This window comes from Cucurbita pepo, chromosome LG12, assembly GCF_002806865.2.
Source record: "Cucurbita pepo subsp. pepo cultivar mu-cu-16 chromosome LG12, ASM280686v2, whole genome shotgun sequence".
NCBI classification, from domain to species: domain Eukaryota; kingdom Viridiplantae; phylum Streptophyta; class Magnoliopsida; order Cucurbitales; family Cucurbitaceae; genus Cucurbita; species Cucurbita pepo.
The window spans coordinates 2584275-2608047 of NC_036649.1; the positions used below are offsets into that span (position 1 = coordinate 2584275).

General features: G+C 36.1%; 3 protein-coding genes across 5 annotated transcripts; 1 reads left to right on the forward strand and 2 right to left on the reverse strand.

Annotated features, from left to right (window-relative positions):
- Window positions 1-5677: 5677 nt before the first annotated feature.
- On the reverse strand, window positions 5678-9685 carry LOC111806942. Its single transcript, XM_023692485.1, has 3 exons — window positions 9430-9685; window positions 9105-9159; window positions 5678-6332 (listed from the first exon to the last, which is right to left on the reverse strand). Exons 1-3 carry the CDS (start codon window positions 9610-9612, stop codon window positions 5956-5958), a joined length of 615 nt encoding a protein of 204 aa, XP_023548253.1. The 5' UTR covers window positions 9613-9685; the 3' UTR covers window positions 5678-5955.
- Window positions 9686-10690: 1005 nt separating this feature from the next.
- LOC111806940 lies at window positions 10691-15746 on the forward strand. Of its 2 annotated transcripts, XM_023692484.1 has the most exons (6): window positions 10691-11053; window positions 11719-12434; window positions 13554-13612; window positions 13987-14115; window positions 14958-15093; window positions 15171-15746. In XM_023692484.1, exons 2-6 carry the CDS (start codon window positions 11730-11732, stop codon window positions 15483-15485), a joined length of 1344 nt encoding a protein of 447 aa, XP_023548252.1. In that variant the 5' UTR covers window positions 10691-11053; window positions 11719-11729; the 3' UTR covers window positions 15486-15746. The 2 variants fall into 2 exon arrangements, with proteins under 2 accessions (XP_023548252.1, XP_023548251.1); XM_023692483.1 differs by lacking the exon at window positions 10691-11053 and having other exon boundaries at window positions 11068-12434.
- Window positions 15747-16539: 793 nt separating this feature from the next.
- LOC111806887 (beta-amylase 7-like) lies at window positions 16540-23688 on the reverse strand. 2 transcript variants are annotated; one of them, XM_023692399.1, is made up of 12 exons: window positions 23449-23688; window positions 23197-23323; window positions 22200-22816; window positions 21589-21876; window positions 21090-21167; window positions 20671-20874; window positions 19171-19365; window positions 18650-18814; window positions 17612-17872; window positions 17242-17460; window positions 16918-17137; window positions 16540-16786 (listed from the first exon to the last, which is right to left on the reverse strand). In XM_023692399.1, the coding sequence occupies exons 3-12, from the start codon at window positions 22635-22637 to the stop codon at window positions 16758-16760; spliced, it is 2097 nt and encodes a 698-aa protein (XP_023548167.1). In that variant the 5' UTR covers window positions 22638-22816; window positions 23197-23323; window positions 23449-23688; the 3' UTR covers window positions 16540-16757. The 2 variants fall into 2 exon arrangements, with proteins under 2 accessions (XP_023548167.1, XP_023548166.1); XM_023692398.1 differs by having other exon boundaries at window positions 23419-23688.
- Between the last annotated feature and the right edge of the window lie 85 nt (window positions 23689-23773).

Genomic DNA, 23773 nt, shown 5'->3' on the forward strand with positions numbered 1-23773 from the left:
CTTGACTTGTGGGTTCGTAGCTCAAATATAAACTAGTTGATATATTGAGTTAATTCTGTGACTAATGTTTCAGTGAACCTTACGAACCTCCATTACAGTATAATATTGTACACTTTGAGCATAAGTTCCGGTGGTTTTGTTTTTTTGTTTCTCTAAGAAATCCCATAACATTGGAGATAATGTCACTCACTTACCTACTCACAATCTTTCTCTTAATTAGCACGTGAATAATAAATACATTTTTTATTTTTTATTTTTTATTTTCCAAAGTTTAAGGGTTAATATTAATGGTTTAAATTTATTACCCTAATTATTTTTTCGGATTTAATTTTTTATTAAAACTCATATTTTAAATACTTTTTATTATATATATATATATATAGTTTTTTTAATGTAAATTTTGTGTTAGCCATAATAATTTTTAAAATAATTATCATAACCAAAAATAGTATTTAGCTATTTTTGTGTGTTGTTTTTCATGTTTTTATTAAATTTAATGTTAATATATACCTATTTAAATCTGTAATACTTTTAAATTAATTTTAATAAATAATTTTAAATTAATTTTAATAAATAATTACAAGAATATAAAAATAAAAGTTTTTGTTTTTTAGTTATTTCTTGGAAGTTTGAATTCCCTCCTTTATATTTAAAATATTTGTTAAATATATATTTTAATTTTAATTTTAATTTTTTAGTATTTTGTGCTAAAAAAAATTAATATCTATTATTTAAAATTTAAATTGTCAATTATTTAGAAATTACTAGCTTTTAGAATATAATTTAATTTTCTAATTATATATATTCAATATATTGAACTCTGTAATAATTTAATATCTATCGTAAGATCTTACTCATGTATCAACTTTTATGTAATAATAATTTTTTTATAATTTATAAAGACTAAATTATTACGTATTAAAATTGAAAAATTAAATTGTAAAAAATTAAGAGTAAATAATATTTAAAGATTAAATTGTAACTTTTTAAAAAATTTAGGCCAAAAGTGTCTTTTAATAAGAAAAAAAATTAAATTATAAATTTAATCTCTAAATTTGTTTGTGTATATTTAAGTGTCTAATAAATTTACTAAATTTAAAAAATATTTAATAAATTTTTCAATTTTTCACCTACTTAAATTTTATAAAATTTAATTAATTTAGTAAATATAAAATTAGAATGAATGTCTTATTAAATATAAATTAGAAAATTTAAATGCTTAAATTTTAATTTAATTTACATAAAATTAATTTTTTATTAAATACTTTTAAATTTTCATAAATATAAAAATGAAAAAAAAAATCTGAAAAATGGGATTTTTATAATGTGAGTGATATATGGAAGAGTGTGAAATCACGCGCCATAACAGCGCGTGAATGAAAGTGGTGGGGAGTGGGGCCCAGCCACCGTGAGAAGCTGGGTTTGTTTGCATGTGACAGCCTTTTTTGAAAAAGAAAAATGAATTTTCCCCTCTCTCTCTCTCTCTCTCTTTCTCTCTCCACTGTGGGCCCCATCTTAAACTCACAATACTTCAGTATAAAAAATATCTTTACGTTAGCATTGATAACCTCACCTACCCCCCNCTTTTACACCCTTCTTTATTCCAAATTCATTCTCTTTCTTTCCCTCTTCTACTTAAAACTTCTTTATTCCAATATCTTTACGAATATAACGGCTTAAGTCCACTGCTAACAGATATTATACTCTTCAGACCTTCTCTTTCCGACTTCCTCTTCAAATTTTTAAAATGTATTTACTAAGAAAAAGTTTACACACCCTTATATGGAATATTTCGTTCCTCTCTTTAACCGATGTGGGATCTTACAATTCACCATCTTCGAGACCAAGCGTGCTCGCTGACACTTATTTCTCTCTCTAATCGATGTGGGATCTTATAATGCACTTGTCCCTACAATTGTAAGTGCAGTAATATAAAATAATAATAAAATTTAAAAAATTAGAGATAAAATAAACCTTTTTAAAAAAATTAATGAGTCAAAGTAAATAGATTTTTGAAAGTTTAGAATAAAATTTAAATATATATATATATATATATATAATATGAGATTGATTGTATTATATAATAAATAATTCACCAGAAAAATAAGACACGAGTGGCCAACAAATTATGCTTTTCTGAAACCAACAAACAAGATCCATTAAAATATTATTAATTAAGTCAAAACGTTGACGTCACTTTTTCTTTTTAATTATTTTATTTTATTTACGGTGCATTCAAATATTATTTTTGTCACACCCATATAGTTCTGATTTTATTTTTTTATTATCTCATTAAATAAATGTAAATATGATTCACTAATTAAAATATATATATTTAATTAATAGATTAGAAGATTCAAGAACATGTTTTTAAATACAAAAATATTTATTATATTAATATATGAATGAATTTTTGAACCCAAAATTTTTTATTTTATTACCAAAAATTTTTTTGGTAATTGGTAGCAGTAATTTATATTATGTTCAGATTATCTTTTTAGCATATTTAAAGATATATAATATTCAAGTTTAAAATCATTGCTTAAAATACAAAAATCACGTGTTTTTTTGAAACTTTTGTGGTGTTATTCTTTTCTCAAACTTCGCTTTAGATTTGAAGTTAAACCGATTCATTGGATTAGTTTTTATCAAGCTAATTCTAGAGTGAGTCATCTGTTATCTAAGAGTGACCACTATAGATTTCAGATTCGATCTAAGAGTTATTTATCCTCCTAACCCGCTCTTAGTGAGTTATCTGTTATCTAAGAGTGACCACTATAGATTTCAGATTCGATCTAAGAGTTATTTATCCTCCTAACCCGCTCTTAGTGAGTTATCTGTTATCTAAGAGTGACCACTATAGATTTCAGATTCGATCTAAGAGTTATTTATCCTCCTAACCCGCTCTTAGTGAGTTATCTGTTATCTAAGAGTGACCACTATAGATTTCAGATTCGATCTAAGAGTTATTTATCCTCCTAACCCGCTCTTAGTGAGTTATCTGTTATCTAAGAGTGACCACTATAGATTTCAGATTCGATCTAAGAGTTATTTATCCTCCTAACCCGCTCTTAGTGAGTTATCTGTTATCTAAGAGTGACCACTATAGATTTCAGATTCGATCTAAGAGTTATTTATCCTCCTAACCCGCTCTTAGTGAGTTATCTGTTATCTAAGAGTGACCACTATAGATTTCAGATTCGATCTAAGAGTTATTTATCCTCCTAACCCGCTCTTAGTATGAATCATTAGTTACACTAGCTTTACTTGTGAAAGTTTGCAAAGATCCTAAAATGACCTCTAACTTTGCAAATATTAGAAAAGACACGAAAAAGACGATCAATCCAGTATTGTTAGCGCTTATCAAATCTCTATCAGATTGAATTTATGTTAGATCTTCGGTTCGAAAATTACAAGATTAATTATATTGGAAATTAATAAATTATATTTACATAATATTATAACCAATTAAAAATTTTTCATGTTTATTATAAAAAAAAATAATAATAAATAACGTTTTGGTTATTTGTTGCACGTGTTTTTTAAGTGGGAAAACAAATAATTTTTTTTAATTAAATATAATAAAATAAAATATTTATTATTTAATATTATATTTCTTAATATCTTGAACAATATATTAATAAGTCTTGGTACTTGTAAATTTTAAATATGCATTTATTTATTTATTTTATTATTATTATTATTATTATTTTATTTTTTTTGCCCTTCATTAATTTTGGATAAGGAGTGTCCATTGTGGGGCAAATTGGGACAGAGAGCCTTAATTTCAATTGGGATAGAGACGAAATAAAATAGAGACGACACTATACGTTTTAAACTGTTTAGTGTCATGATTTTGACACGCTAACGACCAGTCTTAAGGGGAACTCAAATTCCATATTCATTCTTTTGCTCAACTTTGTGACTTCATTGGACTGTCGGTGAGTTTGCCTTCGCCAACCGAACACAACTTGTCCAGAATCTAAATTTGTTCGGTTACACATGTCGTTCGTGCATGCATAGTCATTGTGATACAACAACGTCGTATCTCGCTGTCATCTTGGTTCCCAATGACACAACCCATGTATCGTGATGTCATCTTATGTCATCTATTGAGAACTGACCCATGTGTCGATTATTTCATTGAGACATTCTAGAACATCCATCCATCTATCTGGGTTCACTCGAGCATCAAATTCTCTCGTGTCCATACTAAACCATTTACGACATACGTTCTCGATAGTGGGTGTTTCACTCGAAAATTAAAAAAAAAAAACGCTCGAAAACAATATTTAATAAAAAAAAATTCTTGCTATAAACGCATTTGTCCTCAAATTGATTTCAAAATATTTTCCTTTTAAATATGAAAGTATTTAAATTATTAAATGATAAAAGTTGTAAATCATTTTGACAAATTCCCATTTTTTGTCTTTTTCTTTTTATTTACAAAAATATACATTTTTCTTTATATCATCTAAATATTTTTTTAAAATTCAATTTAAGTATTGATAATATAAAATAAAATAAAAATTGTGGGTATGAAATTTTTATTATAATTTCTATTTAGTCCCTAAATTTTAAATTATTAACTTTAAACTTTAAATTTAATTTCTATCGGAACATTTCATTTAATCAGTAAGTTTGGAAGGTTTTACGGCGGGTTAATTAATTTTAATAGAGACAAGAAATTAACGACTAATTTAATTATAATTATAATAAAATTAATTAATAAAAAAATCAAATTTAATTGAGGATAAAAGTTGGGTATATATTCAACATCATGAGGTGGACATATTAACAAATTATGGATTAGGTCTCAATTTCAAACATTGATGAGGACATTGTTCATACTTTAAAGTTAGGTTTAATTTTTTTTTTTTTTTTTTTTTTTTTTATTTTTTTTTTTTTNTCCTTGGTATTTACAATTTTTTTTTTAAAAAAAGAGAAATTATTTTAGTTGTTATTATTAATATTTAATGAATAAATTCTAAGCTATATTAAGTCTCTATTTAATCATTTAGTTAAAAAGATTAGAATAGAATTTAAATTAATTAACCAATTAATACCTACCGTTTGAACTCCAATTTAACTTGGTTGGACCTTGAAGTTTCAATTTGATTCATGAGAATTTACACCATGTCATGTTAGAGAGGGGAATAAAATATTCCTGATAAGGATATGAAAATTTCACACTAGCACACGTGTTTTAAAACCTTGAGAGTGACATCGATACTCTTAAAACCTGATGACTGACGGCGATACATAACGGGCTAAAACGAACTAGCACACGTGTTTTAAAACCTTGAGAGTGACATCGATACTCTTAAAACCTGATGACTGACGGCGATACATAACGGGCTAAAACGAACAATATCTACTTACGTAACAGAGCTAAAATGGACAATGTATACAATCAATATCTACTTATGTAACAAACTAAAGTGGATAATATATACGAATAATATTTACTAGAAGTGTTTTTAGGCTGTTACAAATATCAGCGGTGGGCTTTAACAGTTACAAATGGTATCAGAGGGGCAGTGTACTGGTAAGGACGCTAGCTCTAAAGAGGGGTCCTTATAAGAGTGTGGAAAACTTCTCTTTAGCCGCGTTTTAAAACTATGAGGCTGACGACGATACATAATGAACCAAAACAAGCAATATCTGCTAATTGGGCTTGAACAATATCAGCTAGCCGTGAGCTTTGACTACATAAAATTATCAGGATTAATAAAATTTACAAATCTCAGGAATTGTCTCAACAGAAACCCCAAACCCCATCATCGGAGGTATTAGATAAAGGAAGCTCGTGTTAATATCTTCATACTTAAAAACTTCTACATTGCATAGTCACACTAGAAATAGAAGGAAGCTATTTCATCTATTGAATGCTCTTCTAAACTTACCATAACAAAGAAGATTTCCCCAGCATACTACTTTTCTAAGTGTTCCAGATCATGACTCTGATGAAACAATGGGATTTTTTTCCCGAAATTCTTCCTTTGTAACTCCATAATATACCGGTTCGGTACCTGTGAAGGCGATGAAGTTCCAGCCAAATGCCGATCCGCCAACAATATAGGTTCCAGATGTCTGGCCATCATTTGCTCCCTGTTTTTCGGGGGCGTGACTTGAAGGGTGGTTACTTTCATAAGATTTTGTAGATGACTTGCCCCCCTGTTTACCATCATGGTGTTGTTCCCGGGATCGTTGATCTTGATTATCAACTGATAAGGACTGACCATCGAGCACGATGCTAGTCTTTTCGATGTAAAGAGATTCTGAAGTTGTTGCCATCATCAATATATACATGTCCTGTAGAAGCTTTATTCCTGCAAGTTTCAGGTGTTCAGACACATTTCCTTGAAAGTTAATTACAGTCATTGAATTAGCTCAGATAGAGAATTCCACATTCATTGGTCTTGTGGTAATTTCATGTGTCAACCAACAATTAATAGTTTGAGTCATGCATGAAGGCATGTGGGTCCAGCCAATTCAAAAATAGTTGTCCCCTTCTGTATAATCCCATGTGAAGAAATTTCTTCCCAAATTTGGGATTTGATTTTGATAGAGGTGGCAGCAGAAAGGCTGAAAGCAAACAGAAAAGATGGTAGCAGATTCTAGGGGTCAATCAAGAAAACTTGAGCATGAATTCTACCATGTATTCTCACGCTTTCCAATTCACGGGTGTTGGAATGTAACAACCCAAGCCCACCGCTAGCAGATATTGTCCTGTTTGGGCTTCTTTCCCCTTAAGGTTTTTTCCACGCCCTTATAAAGAATGTTTTGTTTCCCTCTCCAATCGAGGTGGGATCTCACAATCCACCCCTCTTCGGGGCCCAGCGTCATCGCTGGCACTCGTTCCTCTCTCCAATCAATGTGGGATCTCACGTGGAATCTCTAAATGTCATTGTTTTCTTGATTTTCATGCTAAACTGCAGGTGATGATTGAGGCAATATTTTCTTCGCAAATTACCAAGCTAGAAACATCACGGAATCATCTAACTTCTGCAGGAAACACGTTGAAGGAGATAGAACTGGAGTAGGGCAAGGGCTTAGCTCAAAAGCCAAGAGCTAAAGCTAAATGTTGGGTAAGAGGAGTGACAATATCATTGCTAGAGGGGTTGAACAGTTTGGTTGGATGAGTTAAAGTAATTCCAGCAAATAGAAGAGAAAACAAACGGAATCAATAGGGCTGGCCTGGAAATTTATCAACACTAGCAGGCAGATTTTAGGACATACAGGCATATTAGTCATTAGTTAAGGTTCTATCTTAGTCAACCTACCATCCACAAAGACTAAAGAGGAAGAGAAAAAAGTGGGTGTAAGATCACCCTCAACTTAGGCCGTTAAGAATTTAGAACAGTAAAATTCGCAAGCAAAATAATATAAAAGTTGTACACACACCAAAGGACCCCTTGTACATTCCGTCTTTTATAGGGAAGAGGAAGGAACTCCCTTGTGGGAAAATTTCTTAATGAAAAATTTATCCCCCGCACGCTATCTTTCTCCCAAGCCTCCGTATGTTTCATCCATAATGGAAATTCAGTTACTCTCCTCCGAAAACTACAGGTAACTGTCCACAAATCCAAGGACTAGATTCGGCTTGCAAAGTATCATCCATACAAGGGTGTCCCATCCATGCTCACCATTTATCATATCTGTACCTATTTCTAGGTATGTATCACTTGTCACACGTTTTATTCTTGCTTGGTCCACACATACCCGTTGTCCTATGCCTTGTGTCTAGGGTTTGTGGCTATCCTATGATCTCCTCCGTCTCCCTTTTCTTAGCTATAAAAGAATCTATGCTTCATTTCAAAATAGTGTATGCTTCTTTGACCATATAAGTTCCTCTCATGGATAAACGCCAAATCCTTGTTAGACCCTTGGTGCTTGAGATCTGACTGAGGAAAGAGATAGAGAACTAGAGCCAATAGAAGAAAGAGACAAGGGGAGACAAACAAAGATTAACACAAGATATGAGAGGTTGAATATCAACATTGGCACAATGGCACATTGACACAAGGCCAATGGATGGAGCATGAGAAAACAGGAAGTCCAAGGGCACACAGGACATTCTTATTAAGCCCTTCACACCAAAGGGGGCTCATGCATATAGGCGACAACACAATGGAGTAATGCATGGGAGATCACCAATGGACAAAGGCACCAACACTTGTAAGCAGCATATGCGTAACCTCAAGGCAAGGGAGTCATATGGAGGCTGCACATACAAGAGACGTGCAGAGGACGGGTGCATGGAATGGGTAGATAGATCACTTGCACTTGCACGATGACATGTGCACACATTGAGGCAGGTTGGTTCGCACAAAACAACGAAGGTGTGTGTAAAAGGTGCCCTTTACAAGCAATGGATGACACCAAAGTAGTTGGTGCTCATCCACCATGCACGAAAAGAACCTCAATGGAGTGAAGCTCCATCAACCAAACTCAAAGGATGTTGTGCAATTTTGAAAAGAAATGTGGATTCTTATATAGCTAACAAAAGGAAGATGAAGTAGACCAAAAGATAGTCACAAACACCATAAACCTAAAGACATGAGACAAGTGACATATCTGGACCAAGCAAGAACAAGATTGCAAGACAAGTGACACATCTAGCAATCTTCACCCCTACATGACAAATGGTGAGCATGAATGGGGCACCGCTTGGGACTAGTCCTTGGAGTAGTGTACAGTTACTTGCAAATGTGGGAGGAGAACTGAATTCCAATTATCCACGAAACATGTGGAGACTTGGGTGACATGGTGGATGATTCTGGCATCAAGCAATTGTCGAGACATAAACAAATGAGTGTTCCACTCCCTAAGGCTAACCATTGGGAATTTACAAGGGATCCTTGGGTGAGTGTACAACATTTATGTTCTTTTGCTTAGAGTGAATAAAATAAAATAAAAGTTTGGCCCAAAAAGGTGAGTGTTCTAATTGTCTAAGTTTAGGTGATTTTACACCCCCTTTATTCTCTTCCACGTTAGTTTGAAACTAGCTCCCAAGATACTCGCATTTCAAACAATATGAACATGCAAAAATGTTCCATTAAACGAACAAAAGCCACAAAGGAGAATCAAAATGCACTTACTTTCTCGAATTTCATTAGCTGCCTTGCAATTGCGAAACTCGGGAGTCTTCAAAACCTTCAAGAGAGAGTAGAAAACCCACAGCAAAACAGTCTCAAATACACTGCCAATGAGAAACTCGTCGAAACATAGAGAACGAACGAACTCACACTAAATTAGCAAAATCAAACTTCCCCAAAACAAACATTCCCCTAAATTTCAAGCTTCTAAACCGCCATTTTACCAGATGCAAAGAAAAACCCAGAAAAAAGAGATCGAGAAATCGTTCAAAACTACCAGAGATTATGATCGATTAACCATGACATGGAAATTGATCCGGAATCATACCTCGAGAAAATGAGGACGAAGATCTCTAATAACAGCGCGCATCTTTGTATATTGGATATAAGCATTTCTGTCGAGTGGCCTCTTCTTGGGCTTGGGAGGAAGAGGAGGCAATGGCGGAGTGGGTTGCGATGGAGCTGTGCTTGGAGGAAGTGGCGCGGACTGTGGCGCTTTGATTTCCTCCATAACCTACAATTTCTCGACCTCGAATCCTGAAGGAAGGGTTTTGGAGGAAGGAGCAAACAGCAAAGAAATACACGCTTAAATAATACCAGATATTATTGTTTAATCAAAATATAAAAAATAATTGATATATTTTTTAAAAAAATACCTTTATCATTAATATTTATTTAAAAAAAATACCTATGAAATTATATATAGCGGAAATCGTCTATCGACACCTCATAAATTATTTATAACTTTAGATTTTAAAAAACGTTTACACTGCTTAATTTTGTCTTTCATTGATCTCCAGTAGAGTAAGCCATTGGTGTTGGTGTCGGGAGAAACATGGGAGTCTTAGCTCATGTATCGGTTTACCGACTCACCTCATAGGCAGGTAGTGAAGGCTCGTTTAGTAGATAACGAGCTATGACCGAGTTAGCTTTGTCTATGAAAAAAGAATCTATAAGTATTGCAACTATGAATCTCGTAGAGAGTTCGATCTTAGGGGGAGAGGTGACTATCATCAACAAAAGAATTACAAACGAGAGATCGAAGGGTTCTCAGAGGCATTCTCACGCCTTCAGCTTTGCCATTGTCCAACGGGTTTGCCCTCTTACGCATTGCAAGGACCTAGTGAACGTAGTTGATACGATAACAGTTCAAGTCTTAACTTTTTCAAGAACATTCTAGATAGTCTCAGTTGGCTAATAATCCTCAACCGAACATCGTCGATATTCCCGGTTGGCTTAGCTATAGAGCTATATACTAGTCGTAAGATCATCATAATGAGCCTAGCTTCATCGTTTTTTAACGGTTTTATCAATAGAGGCATCATATTGATACTTGTACTTAAGATCATACATTGCACGACCAACATTTATTCCTACTATCATGCACGAGATGAAAAACTAGAATGGACCCAATCGTACGTTCGTTCGGGTCTTACTCATCTTCCATCACGCCGTTCAAGAAAGAATCTTAGCTCGATATTATTTCATTTAAATTATTGCAATCCACCAACCCCATGGCATGAATCACGTTGAAATTGAGAAGTAATGTGTAAAAATTAAAAGAAATTAGTGATATCTTTTCCTCAAAATTCTTACCCTTTTTGCAAATCCCCAATCCATCCTCTGTTGTACATTTCTGTAGAAAGCCGACAATCGAGGAGGTACCAGCCGTTTCTAAACGAAACCTTGGATCGATGCGACGAAGAAATGGGCCTTCGAAGGAATTATCACCGGCCGAGTTCATTCCAGTGATGATTCGGGCCCTAAATTGGTCCCGCAAGTACGAGAACACCGTAATGGGTATCAATTGCTTCAAGAATGTTTGCTGCTGATTCTAAATTTTATATTCGCGTTAGAAAATAAAGAGTTAATTATGCGAAGCTCGTGGAATCTGAATGGTAGATGCTTATATCCATCGGTGAAATGGGTTTGACTGGCGTTGGGTGTGGCAGGTATACTTAATTCTTCCACTGTTCTCTGTTCTTTGTTGGGTTTTTCTCACCAGACAACGGTTTACACCTGTTGTAGTTTTGTCTCTTACTATTGAATAATAATTTGATTGTTTATTATTGTTGCTAATCCAAATGCTACTCTGTTCATAACTGTGGGAGGCTGCAATTTTTCTACTTGGGAAATTTTTATCACTTGGATGTCATTGTCCCTCCATTTTTTGTCTGTCTTCACTCCTTCGAGCTTTGTTCTTTTTAGTTTTTTGATAGCTGAATGAGCAGTTTAGTGATGATTTATGGTTTCCCAGTTGTTCTTCTGTGATGGATCTCTTTCTTGCTGGCTTTAGGCTGCTGATTTTTATATGATTTTGTTCTTCTTTTGATTCAAAATTTAGGTTTCTTTGGTTCATCTGAGTTTGTTTTTGCTAATTTGAGTGTTCTGGGAAGATTTGAAATCTTTGATTTTCTTTTTTCCCCTTCTAGAATTCATGTTTAAACTCCATGTGTAATATTTTGAGTTCAAAGTTCTTGATGCATTAGAGCCAGTTGAATTTCTTCACTTCCAGTTGTTCCTTTCACTAGAGATGGATATTATCCTGTTTTTAAGTTCTGCTGTTAAACTTTCATGTTGGAATGTATTTGATTCTGATAACTTCATGTGTTCCTAGCCTCGTTTCCTATGTCATTGGCCTGTTGTATTCCGGTCGCTGAAGGTGTTTACTGTATAGCATGTGCTCGTTGGTTGTGGTTGAAGTTTCTCTATAATGCTGGCCATGAAAGTGAAAACTGGAGCCTAGCCACGACTGAGGAATTCGAACCTATTCCTCGGTATTGTCGATTAATTCTATCGGTCTACGAAGATGATCTCCGGAACCCCCTATGGGCTCCTCCAGGTGGTTATGGTATTAATCCTGATTGGGTGCTACTACGAAAGGATTATGAAGAAACTCTCGGTCGTGTTTCACCGTATATGATTTACCTCGATCATGATCACGGCGATGTAGTCTTGGGAGTTAGAGGACTTAATTTGGCAAAAGAAAGTGACTATGCAGTCCTGCTAGATAACAAACTTGGGCAGACTAAGTTTTGTGGTGGATATGTGCACAATGGTCTCTTGAAGGCAGCTATATGGATTTTTGAATCAGAATGTGAGGTATTAAGGGAACTGGTTGAGAAGAATCCAGGTTACACCTTGACATTTGTTGGCCATTCCCTAGGGGCCGGAGTCGTGGCATTGTTGACGATAATCGCACTGCAGAAACAGGATAGATTGGGGAACATTCAGAGGAAGAGGCTCAGATGCTTCGCTATCGCTCCGCCTCGGTGTATGTCACTAAATTTGGCCGTGAGATACGCCGATGTGATCAACTCTGTAGTACTCCAGGTAGAGTCATCAAATATGGCCTGCAAACAAACTTGTTTTCTCTGAATGTTTATACTTCATAGGTTTAAGTTATTTGAGGCTTTATATTAAGCACAATTCGGTTTGGTTTGCGAGCTACATGTTGAATTCATGCGTTATGTGGTTAAGTTCGGTCAAGTTCGGTCAAGACTATCTTTGATACCTTGTACTTAAGGGATTGTATCTATGAACTCTGTACTCCGTAACATATCATATTCGAAGCTTTTTGTAACAGCCCAAGCCCACTGTTAGCAGATATTGTCATTTTCGGGCTTTCCCTTTCGGGCTTCCCCTCAAGGTTTTTAAAACGTGTCTACTAGGGAGAGGTTTCTACACTCTTATAAATAATGTTTCGTTCTCCTCCCCAACCGTTGTGGGATCTCACAATCCACCCCCCTTCGGGGCCCAGCGTGCTTGCTGGCACACCACCTCGTGTCCACCCCCCCTGGAGGCTCAGCTTCCTCGTTGGTACATCGCTCGGTGTCTGGCTCTGATATCATTTGTAACGGCCCAAGTCCACTGTTAGCAGATATTGTCCTCTTTAGGCTTTCCTTTTCGGGCTTCCCCTCAAGGTTTCTAAAACGTGTCTGCTAGGGAGAGGTTTCCACACTGTTATAAAGAATGTTTCGTTCTCCTCCCCAACCGATGTGGGATCTCATACTTTTCATCAAGAAAGGAAACACACATCGATGTTGGAAATGCTTTCTGAAACTAACCAACATAGCTTTTCTGTTTTTTTACGAGAAACAATTTTATCGATCGGGCATGAAGCAACAGAATAATACTGATCATGTTCTTACTACTAAAATCAACAAATGGGAGAGTATAGCTACTTTCTATAAAGCTTTCAGAGAAGCAAAGCTCAGTGTTGAAATTTCAGGACTATGGGCTGAAGATGCGTGAAATCCCACAACAGGCAGCACATTTCATATGCTTGATGATTAAGTTTGCATAATGCGTATTACTTCTGCACTATGCAGATGTAAGCTGATCATATAGTTTTGTTGACTGTTCATTCTTTTGAAAGCAATGAATCTTCATTTGTTCTTTCCTCTTGGCATTAAGTAATTATACTAAATGTGCATTATTTTGATGTACCAGGACGATTTCTTACCTCGGACTACTACCGCTTTGGAAGACGTATTCAAGTCACTTGTCTGGTAAACATACAATCTAGCTACCATCTCGAAGTTATGGACATATCTTTCATCTATGTTTCAACAAGCATGAACCGAACTAACTATCAAAAATAACTTTAATTGTCCAATATGTGAGAATCCACATTGGTTGGGGAGGAGAACGAAACACCCTTTATAAGCGTGTGGAAACCTTTCTCTAGCAGAAGCGTAAGCCTGAAAGGGAAAGTCCAAAGAGGACAATATCTGCTAGCGATGGACTTGGATCGTTACAATATTAGGCTTTCTGACTAGGCATTTATCAAAGACTTCTTTCTTGCAAGTGAACGGAACACTTTTTTACTTGTTATGTGCTAGATATTATGCATCATACTGATTGAGTATCCATATTTGAACAGCCTACCATGTTTATTATGCGTGATGTGCTTGAAGGATACCTGCACAATGGAGGAGAAGATGCTTAAGGATCCACGACGTCTTTATGCTCCCGGGCGTCTGTATCACATTGTTGAGCGAAAACCGTTTAGGTATGAAAGGCTTTATTCAATCAATCCAAGCAGTTTATAGTTAACTAGTTAGGGAACTCTTAAGCTTGTTCGGTATGCAATTTGGATTCTCTTTTATGTTTCGAATTGGCAAATATTTGGTAATTTTGTTTTGAAAAATGTTTTTTTGGACTCTATAATCCCAATAGTAGAAATTTTCAAACCAAGATCAAAAGTTTAAAGACTTATTAGACACAAAATCAAAAGTTTAAGCACTCGTTAGACATTTTTAGAATCTAAAGATTTGTTATTCACAAAATTGAAGGTTAATAGTCTTGTTAGACACTTTTTAACGTTCAAAAGACTTATTGATACAAATTGGTAAACGTTCAAATAAACCTAATTGGTACATGTTTGTGAGATCCACATCGGTTGGAGAGGGGAACGAAACATTCCTTATAAGGGTGTGGAAACCTCTCCCTAGTAGACATGATTTAAAACCGTGAGGCTGATGGAGATACTTAATGGGTCAAAGCAGACGATATCTGTTACAATGTTTGACAACGGATGCTTGACATACTTTTTGGTAGATTCCATTATGCTTACTGTCTAAGATCTAGTCGAAAATTAGCTTAGAGTGCTTGAACTGTTACAGTGAAGTACACCTTTCGTATTCTTGTTATGGTTGTGATCTCATTAGATCTCTTGCTTCCATGATCGTGGTTGAGTTTTGTGATTATTGTCCTGTTTAAGATGTTCGTCAACCGGAGCACCGTTTTTTTGTGTAATCTCTAGTGGCGTATTGGGAGATCGCTCATCTTTCTCCGAGCTTTTGTCAATGGATTAGTATCATTTTTACATAAAGGGATGTTATGAATTTGCAGGATAGGAAGATTTCCTCCAGAAGTAAAGACAGCAGTGCCTGTAGATAAGAGGTTTGAGCATTTAGTCCTTTCTTGCAACGCTACTTCAGACCATGCTATCATCTGGATAGAAAGAGAGTCTCAGAAGGCTCTTGATGTAAGTCACCCAATTATTTGTGATGATTCATTCAAGTTAATGGGTTGTAAAAAGGTTATGTTTCTTCCTCTCCCTAGATCATGATGGAGAATGATAAAGCCTTAGAAATCCCAGTGCAGCAGAGGATGCAACGGCAGGCTTCGGTAGAACGAGGACACGGCGAAGAGTACAAGGCAGCTCTCGAGCGAGCTGCTGCGTTGGAAATCCCTGATGAAAACATACCAATCTCCTATGGAACATTCACTGAATTGGAAGAAGGTGAGAATTCTAGGCAATCAATCGAAGACGCGTCGGTTGCCTCATCGACAAAACGAAGGGATCGTTGGGATAAGTTCATAAAACGGTTTTTCGATGAGGATCAGTCGGGTCGAATGGTGTTCAAAAAATTATGAGGGTTACTGAATGCTCATGGGGAAGTAGGAATTGGAAGTACCATTCTTTTGAGTGTAAAAAGAGTAGAGATTTAGTAGATAGCTCATTTGTTTCAAGAATAGCTCAGCTCAGATAGAGTATCCCTTTTTGGTTTGCTTCATTTAAGCAAAAGCCATATAGTCTAGAAATGACGTTGTGGTAAACTGGGATTTTATTTTATTATTTTATATTAGGGAATAGGATTTCATATTCTTAAATATAAACGTTATACTCTCTCAATATGCCGCCTTTTCTGTTGCCTATTAAAATATTTTCGTTTGCTATGTCATTTTCTTTCGATTTTCAATTCCTCGCTGGTTGTATCATCGTGAGTCTCACGATTTTATTTTAAAACGCGTATGTTAGAGAGGTTTTCATATTCTCATAAGAAATGTTTCGTTCCTCTCTCCAATCGACGTGGGATCTCACAATCCACTCCCTCAAGGACTCGCTGGCACACCACTCGATAACTTAAGTCGAAACTGATTCAGAAGAAAATCTGAAAACCCTGGCAAGAATCTACAAGCAACTCAAGTCCACTGCTATGTATTGTCCTCTTTCAAGTTTCACTTTTGGACTTTCTCTCAAGGTTTTAAAACGCGTCTTTTGGGCTTTCTCTCAAGATTTTAAAACGCGTCTTTTGGACTTTCTCTCAAGGTTTTAAAACGCGTCTTTTGGGCTTTCCCTCAAGGTTTTAAAACGCGTTTGCTAGAGAGAGGTTTCCACACCTTTATAAGAATTGCTTCGTCCCTCTCTCAGGAGGCCAGCATCCTCGCTGGCACACCGTTCGGTGCCTGACTCTGATACCATTTGTAACCGCCAAAGCCCACCGTTAGTAGATATTGTCTTCTTTGGGCTTACCTTTTCGAGCTTCCCCTCAAGGTTTTAAAACGTGTCTTCTAGGGAAAGGTTTCCACATCCTTATAAGGGATGCTTCGTTCGCCACTCCAACCAACGTGGGATCTCACATCCAACCTACCCTTAAAAAGACAATGATTTGGTTGGTGTTTGTGCCAAATAAAATGGCCTCTGGAATCCATTGTAAAATGGTGATTTCAATATTGATGCATAAAATACCTTTTACAAGTTCTGTTGAATCACATCATTGCAACAGCTACATCTACTTGACGATAAATATGGACTCAATATCTAGAAGTTTTAATTGGAAACTAATAATAACAATTACCCTGATCTGCAATATATTGACAACTCCCAATACTTCTGGAGAGATGAATTATACATGTTCTTGCTGGCTATACCTGGAGATCATGAACAGCTTCTCCTGCATTTGACGACATATTTGTCAATGGCAGAACAGCAATTGCAATGTTCCGAATTTTTCATATTAAGAAACTAATGATTCCGACTTATGGATATGATTTCGGGAAGAGAAGTAGAAACCGAGGGCTTTACCGTGCATTCTCTTCACAAATCGTTCGAACTCCATGAAGTTTAGTCTTTCTAAGAGAAGTGGACTGAGCCTGTGAAAGATAAACGATGACAAATATCTCCCATCCGGGTCGGCTAGGGGCTTGGCGCTATCCAATATCTTGTTATAACCTACTCTGTCGAGGAAAGGATGAGCGTTCTCGCTTACAACTTCGACACTGTTGTCCCGTGCAGCATTTGTCACCTGGATTGTTCACGAGGAAGTGTCAAAGAGGGCATAGTAATCCAGTAATGGGTATAATACTACAGAATCTAAACAAAATTTGAAGTCTAATATTATGTTCTTACTTGCCAGACTACTGCCTCTGGATCAGACAGCGAATTTGCAAAGTCTTCTCGCTGGTCTAACATGTGAAATCCAGCAGAAGTGAAGTTCAAAGAAGCAGAATGCTTTTTCAGCATTGCCATAATTGCAGCGTAACCATCACGATTGCAAGGGTTATAGTACCCAGCAGTCAATTCAGCTGCATGACTTGCTGTCTTGTACCACCAGTGAATACCTGAGAGCTGCTCAGAATTTAACATATAGCAGGTGGAGTGAATAATCAAGCAATGCTAGTTATTAATCAAATAATTTTTCAGCTTAAGTTAATTTTGCTACTAGATATACAATACATGTTTCAAACTAGAGTACTGGCAGTTTACAAGGCTCGCTTACCTTCGCAACAATGCGGGTTCCCTCGAAAGCCAACTTTGCCAGATAAAGTACCCTATCTCCATGATCGACTAAAACTTGGGAGTACCAATTAAGGAAGAACCTACCATAGTAGCCATCATAATCACCTCCATCACAAAAGAAACCTGTTTCATGTGGCCTAGAGCTGTAGGAACCTACATTATCTGGTCCTCTCGCCCAGAAGGAGTGTCCCCTTGCTTCTGCTGCTTTCCTCAAATTTTTCAACAAGTACTGATCATAACACTGAAATGAAGAAACTGTTAGGATCAAAATAATACACGAACGATTTCGGAAGCAGATGGGATATTATTAGAAACAAAATGTAGATAAAGTTAGGAGGGAATCTAAAATGATCAGGGGGATCATGCTCATAACACTGAAATGAAGAAACTGTTAGGATCAAAATAATACACGAACGATTTCGGAAGCAGATGGGATATTATTAGAAACAAAATGTAGATAAAGTTAGGAGGGAATCTAAAATGATCAGGGGGATCATGCTCATAACACTGAAATGAAGAAACTGTTAGGATCAAAATAATACACGAACGATTTCGGAAGCAGATGGGATATTATTAGAAACAAAATGTAGATAAAGTTAGGAGGGAATCTAAAATGATCAGGGGGATCATGCTCAATTCCCAGAGTTTAATTGGAATAGGTGCTGTCAACAGACATAAATCTTTCCAAACAATAGTTTTAGCGCCCTGAGCTTTGCTTCGCTTTATATTTATTGAAGAGAGAGACTATTGTCTTGAGAGTGAAAAACAAGCGATAGAAAGTTTCATCCCTCACGCGTTCGCGCGAATGATTATCAAATGGTGATCTCATTAGATCATTAGTGAAAGAAGGACCAACGACGATCCTATCCTAAAGGAGGAGTAGGAGAAGTCATTCTTCTTTGAAGATCGAGTAAGAAATTGGACTTAAGATTTAAGAAAGAATAAAAATCCATGAAATTGCAAATTTATGATATAATTGCGAGAAAAATTCATGATGTTACATAGTGCAACATAGTACCTGGAATTCACCAATGCCAGGATATCTCCAACCATGCTTAACAGGACATGAAGGAAATCTAAGCTCCCCACATGGTCCCAAACCAACTTCAATTGTTGTGATGACTCCATCTTCGAAGAAATCATTAAATTCAACACGAAAGCTTCTCATGTAGTCAAAATAAACCTACATGAAAGAAAATAAACATTATGAAATTTTTTGCAGATCTATGTAACGAGGGAAATTCCTAGCTAGTCTAACATTTGGCAATAAAGGCCTTTTGTTTCAGAAGAAGACGAAACCGAGACTTATAACACAGGATCAACAGATGCCCAAAGAAAATATAAACGATAAAACGCGCATGCTAGGACATACTCCCAAAGTGAAAAGTGTTTCCAAAATATGCCTCCACTTTATTATGGTAATGAATCCAGCAGAGCTTGAGCATCCCAGAAAGCATACTTAATTTTTTAATTTCAAGAAGCTCAATTCATATCTTTACAATTAAATATGATCTCATGGTAATCTTTAATTAATGTTACCTCAAGACCTGTCCGGCCTCTTAACACTCGCTCCTTATCAACTCCCCATGAGAGACATTCAGGATTGCGTCTTCCCTCTCTATCAGTAAAGAATATGTCAGGATTACTCCGACCAATTTCAGCAACCCAATGAGGTAGTGGAATACAAACATCATCACCAACGTTGCCTCCACATTCATGAAATGACAGCACAACCTGGATTGTATAAACCGGACAACAAATTTCGATTAACAAAAGCTTTAACAATAAAATTCTAAGAACTACATCAAACTAAAAAGTAGGGGGAACCAACAGCAACCACTAAATTTACTTTAATTCATTGCATTGTTAAGTAATGCATGCATTTCAAGATTAAATTTTATTGCTTTAATAAGTTAGTAGCTCTCCATTTGAATGAAAAAGAGATGCATGTCTAATAATACATGTAGATTTCAAGTCTTAGATGACAACAAAGCAGGAATTCTCATAAAAATTCAGAAGAATTTTTAATCAGCCTCCAATAGATTGGCTGAAACAGATATTCACCATATCCAAATAAGGTTTACGACGCAGCATAGATGTCTTCAAATTGAAGTATGTAGATCCAAGTAGATATCAATACATTCCTTGGATGTTGAGCAACGCCAAGGAATTTATTATTCCCTTGTGGGAGACTAAATTGCTCAAGAAACCTATACAAGGGGAACATAAACATGAGAAAGTTTGTAAAACTTTCCAGCGTTGTGGTTTATGTATATTTATATGAAGCAGATGACCTAAAAAATCCAGCTAAGAAACATTCCCAGTGAAACACCCCATAGCAGAGAGCAATCTTCTACTGTAAACAATGTCAGCCTCACAAGAATAAGTTAAGCTATGTAAGTTGAAACTGTCCACTTCCTTCCAATTCATAAGCGCACGTGCGAAGAAACTTTACCGATAACTTAGCTAATTCCTCTTTTGTGAGTGAATAGCTATCATGAAGATTTTCAATGTTTTCCAATACCATAGTCCAATTTAACAAAGCCATTAAAAAAATGATGAGTTCTATTACCAATTGTCAATGGCCTAAACCACATGCTAAGTATTATGCAAGCCAAAAATATAAACTTTCTGGTGTAAGTTTATATGTCTAAAGGCATATAGCTCCAACAAAGTTATTAAATCATAAATTGAAATGTAAGTTAATTTTTTACAATTATGTATAGAACTGTAGTGCATTAAGAATTGTAAGGTTCATTTTATCTATTTAATAATATATATATGATTACATGATAATATATTTAATCATAAGCTTGAAAAACTAAAAATTTAAACTGCAGTGCAATACACGTAATAAAATATTCAAAAAGACTCCTTTTCCTATTGAAATGAATATTATAAAGAGAGGATTAAGACAAATATGAGAACGAACTATCACCAGTCCTAAGCATTAGAAGACAAACAAAACTATCATGTCATCCTACAGGAGAGAAAACATGAGAGAAAAAGAGTCGAGGCGACATGAGATAATAACTTCACCTGTAACTTGAGCTTCAATTCATGCACCATCTGAAAAAGTCCTCGGTAACCATTCCAATTATATTCCTGTGGAGAATGAGCTTCAACTATCCCCCACCAACAATCAACCATGACACCATCGACATTTACCGACTTCAGCAGCCTTAGCTGCTTAAGCAACCCATCTGGATCAACTAGCTCACATTTCATATTAATGACTCCCAACTATCACCAGAAAAGGGACAAGTAAATTAGTAGCTCCAAAATACGATGTAAAGCAGCAACAATATCCAACAATGACCCCATTTTTATCAACACCAAAAGATGCTTTCTCACACAAGGCTGAATTGGGGAGGAACTCACAGGGAACAGAACTTAAGGTACTGAAAATAGATCAACCAAATTCAAAATTTATCAGTTAGAAAATAAACGGCACCTACCGGCAGCATCACATAAACTGGAATGTAAGTACTCCCAGCAAAATCACGTTCAGGTATTTTTGGGGTTACGTCAACAATCTACAAAGAACAATACCATTTAATGTTCAATATATTGCTACAGAATGTATTCCCATTGTTAATCAAATATATGAAAATCAATCACGCCAGCACTTGCAATAAGGAGCTCAAAGTGCTTATCACTGTTTTCAAATGCTTCAAGTAGCATAATATGCAAAGCGATTTAATTTAATTTAAATTTTTTTTATTCAAAAATGAACTTCCATTTAAAAAAGAATTAAAGCATACACGGGTATTAAAAAAACCACACAAAAAGAGGAGGTGTTTGTTATGCATCATCAACTACTGTCATATTCATGCCTCAACTACATGCCATAGTGAGGAATAAGCATATCCATGAGATCACTCAGTGTCTGAAAGCATGAGCAAGAATAACAAGAACAGGCTCGGAGATGGGCAATGAAACAACCAATTTGACTACCTGCATTCCATCTACAGCATCAACTGAACTACTGATAAGCGGATGACCAGCTGACTGTTCAACGGCATCTCCTATCAGGGATGAACTTTGACATCTAGCATTTGGAGATGCATCATATGTTGGCGAATTAGGCAAAAAAACACCTTTCATTCGACATGCATTGTATTCTGGCAAGCTCCTAAGGCCACAACTGACTCCCCTAATGAACGTTGATGGAGTTTGTTGAGACGCCATATGGGAAGAGGATGAAGTTATTGCAGTAGAACCTCCTCCAGCAGCTTTGATGCCCTGTAAATGTTGAAGAGAAATGTTCCCATTTGGGTATTTCTGAAATTTGTTCGAGGTGATATTCAAGGAATGTCGACGCAGCCTATTTAGATACTACTATGTCTGTGTACCTTCATAAACTATAATAGGAGTATAAAGTTGATGAATGAAATCTGCTTACAAACAAAACGTTGCAATTTTGCAATTAACTTTGCAGGTTGATTTGCCAAATGCTAGTAATTATTATTTATTTAGCACATGTTTTACAACTGAAATGGATGATGCTCATATCATTGCGAGATTTCACTTAATTAAATCCAAGGGAATGGCTACTAAACAAGTACCTGAGATCTTGAAGGAAACGTGGTTCCATCCGGTAGAACTACCCAACCAGCTTCTGTAGCAAGAGCTGCAATCACATCATTGATATCTGCCCTAACTCTGAGATTATAATTACCATGTCGCCGAAGACCTGCCAAGATCCTAGCAGTGATTGCCCTTCGATGCCGCTCTCTCAACTTTGTTCTCTCTTTCTCTTCAACTGGTCTACACCTACGGCCACCCCCGGGGGTGCCCACTTGTTCCTGTACCTGGTGCTGTTCAAAGCGATTATTGTTGCTACCACTCGACACCATTCCTCCATCATCCCCAACCATTAACGAACTACGAATCCGCTTCTCCCCATCATCTTCTTCATCATCCTCCTCTTTCACATCCATCTCCACATCCTCATCATCATCTTCCTCACTTGTACCTATCAATTTTTGCATATCCGTTGCCATAATCACGTTGGCTCCCAATTATAGACCACTAGGACGTTATTAGTCTACGATCAATTATTCTACTGCAAATCCACTATTTCTCAATTCAGCGACAGTTAACGTCCAGATAACACGTTCCATATGGTACCACTACTACTATGTACATGAACTTCTTCACAAATCTGGCAGGAAAGAGTACTCTGGCAACAAAATGAAACTGGATATTAACTGTCACATGTCAAACTGTTATCATAAAAGCATCCAATTAAAATTCAAAAAAATTATAAGAGTTGCAAGATCTCCAACTTTCAGTCAAGTTAGTACATGAATATTCAATATATGCCATCTTTAATGTATGAAGGAGACAGAACAAGTACGAAACTAGTTTAATTTTCTTGGAACATTGAAACTTCATCTAAAAAGTGTTCGATGTTCATCCTATTCTCCACAATCACCGTAAAAAGTTCACTTCTGAGATTCCATATTCAACACACGGGAGTGGTTCCCGTAGCTAAAAAGCAACTTGAAATTCCGGCGGAAAAACTCGAAAGTCTACAAGGAAAAAGGAAATCTACAGTACCTCAAGAACGTCATGTTTCCTTTCTTCGCCAAGTCTTATCTCCACCAGTAGAAAGAAACCACGTGTTCAGAACCTCAAACCAGTTGATTCCTTCGAAAATTTCACCTACAAATCTCAGCACCAAATTCTGCAAGAACGACTACTTCAAAAAAAAAAAAAAAAAAAACCGANAAAAAAAAAAAAAAAATCCGTATGAACAAATACCTAAATCTTCAACAATACCATAAAAGTTTCTCGCGAAGATGACGAAACCTTTCCGGCGAAAGGCAAGGTACTCCAGAGACAACTTTCCGTCGATCAGTCTGGCTCCTGCCGGAGAAGAATCAAGGAGCATGGATTCTAGAATTCACCGGCGACTCGCTAGTCCGGCGACAGAGGAGAGAGGGAGAAGGAGAGAGAGAGAGATTGATTCTCAAGCGTGCGAGCATGCGAGGGGAAGGGTTTCGCACGCGCGCGCGTGTGGAGGTGATTCAGAATTGGGAAAATTGGCACGCACGAAGGAGGCGTGTAAGGGTATAACCGAGTGAACGTGAAGCGGGTGGATGGGACGTGTTCCCGTGTGGGTCACACGTGTTTT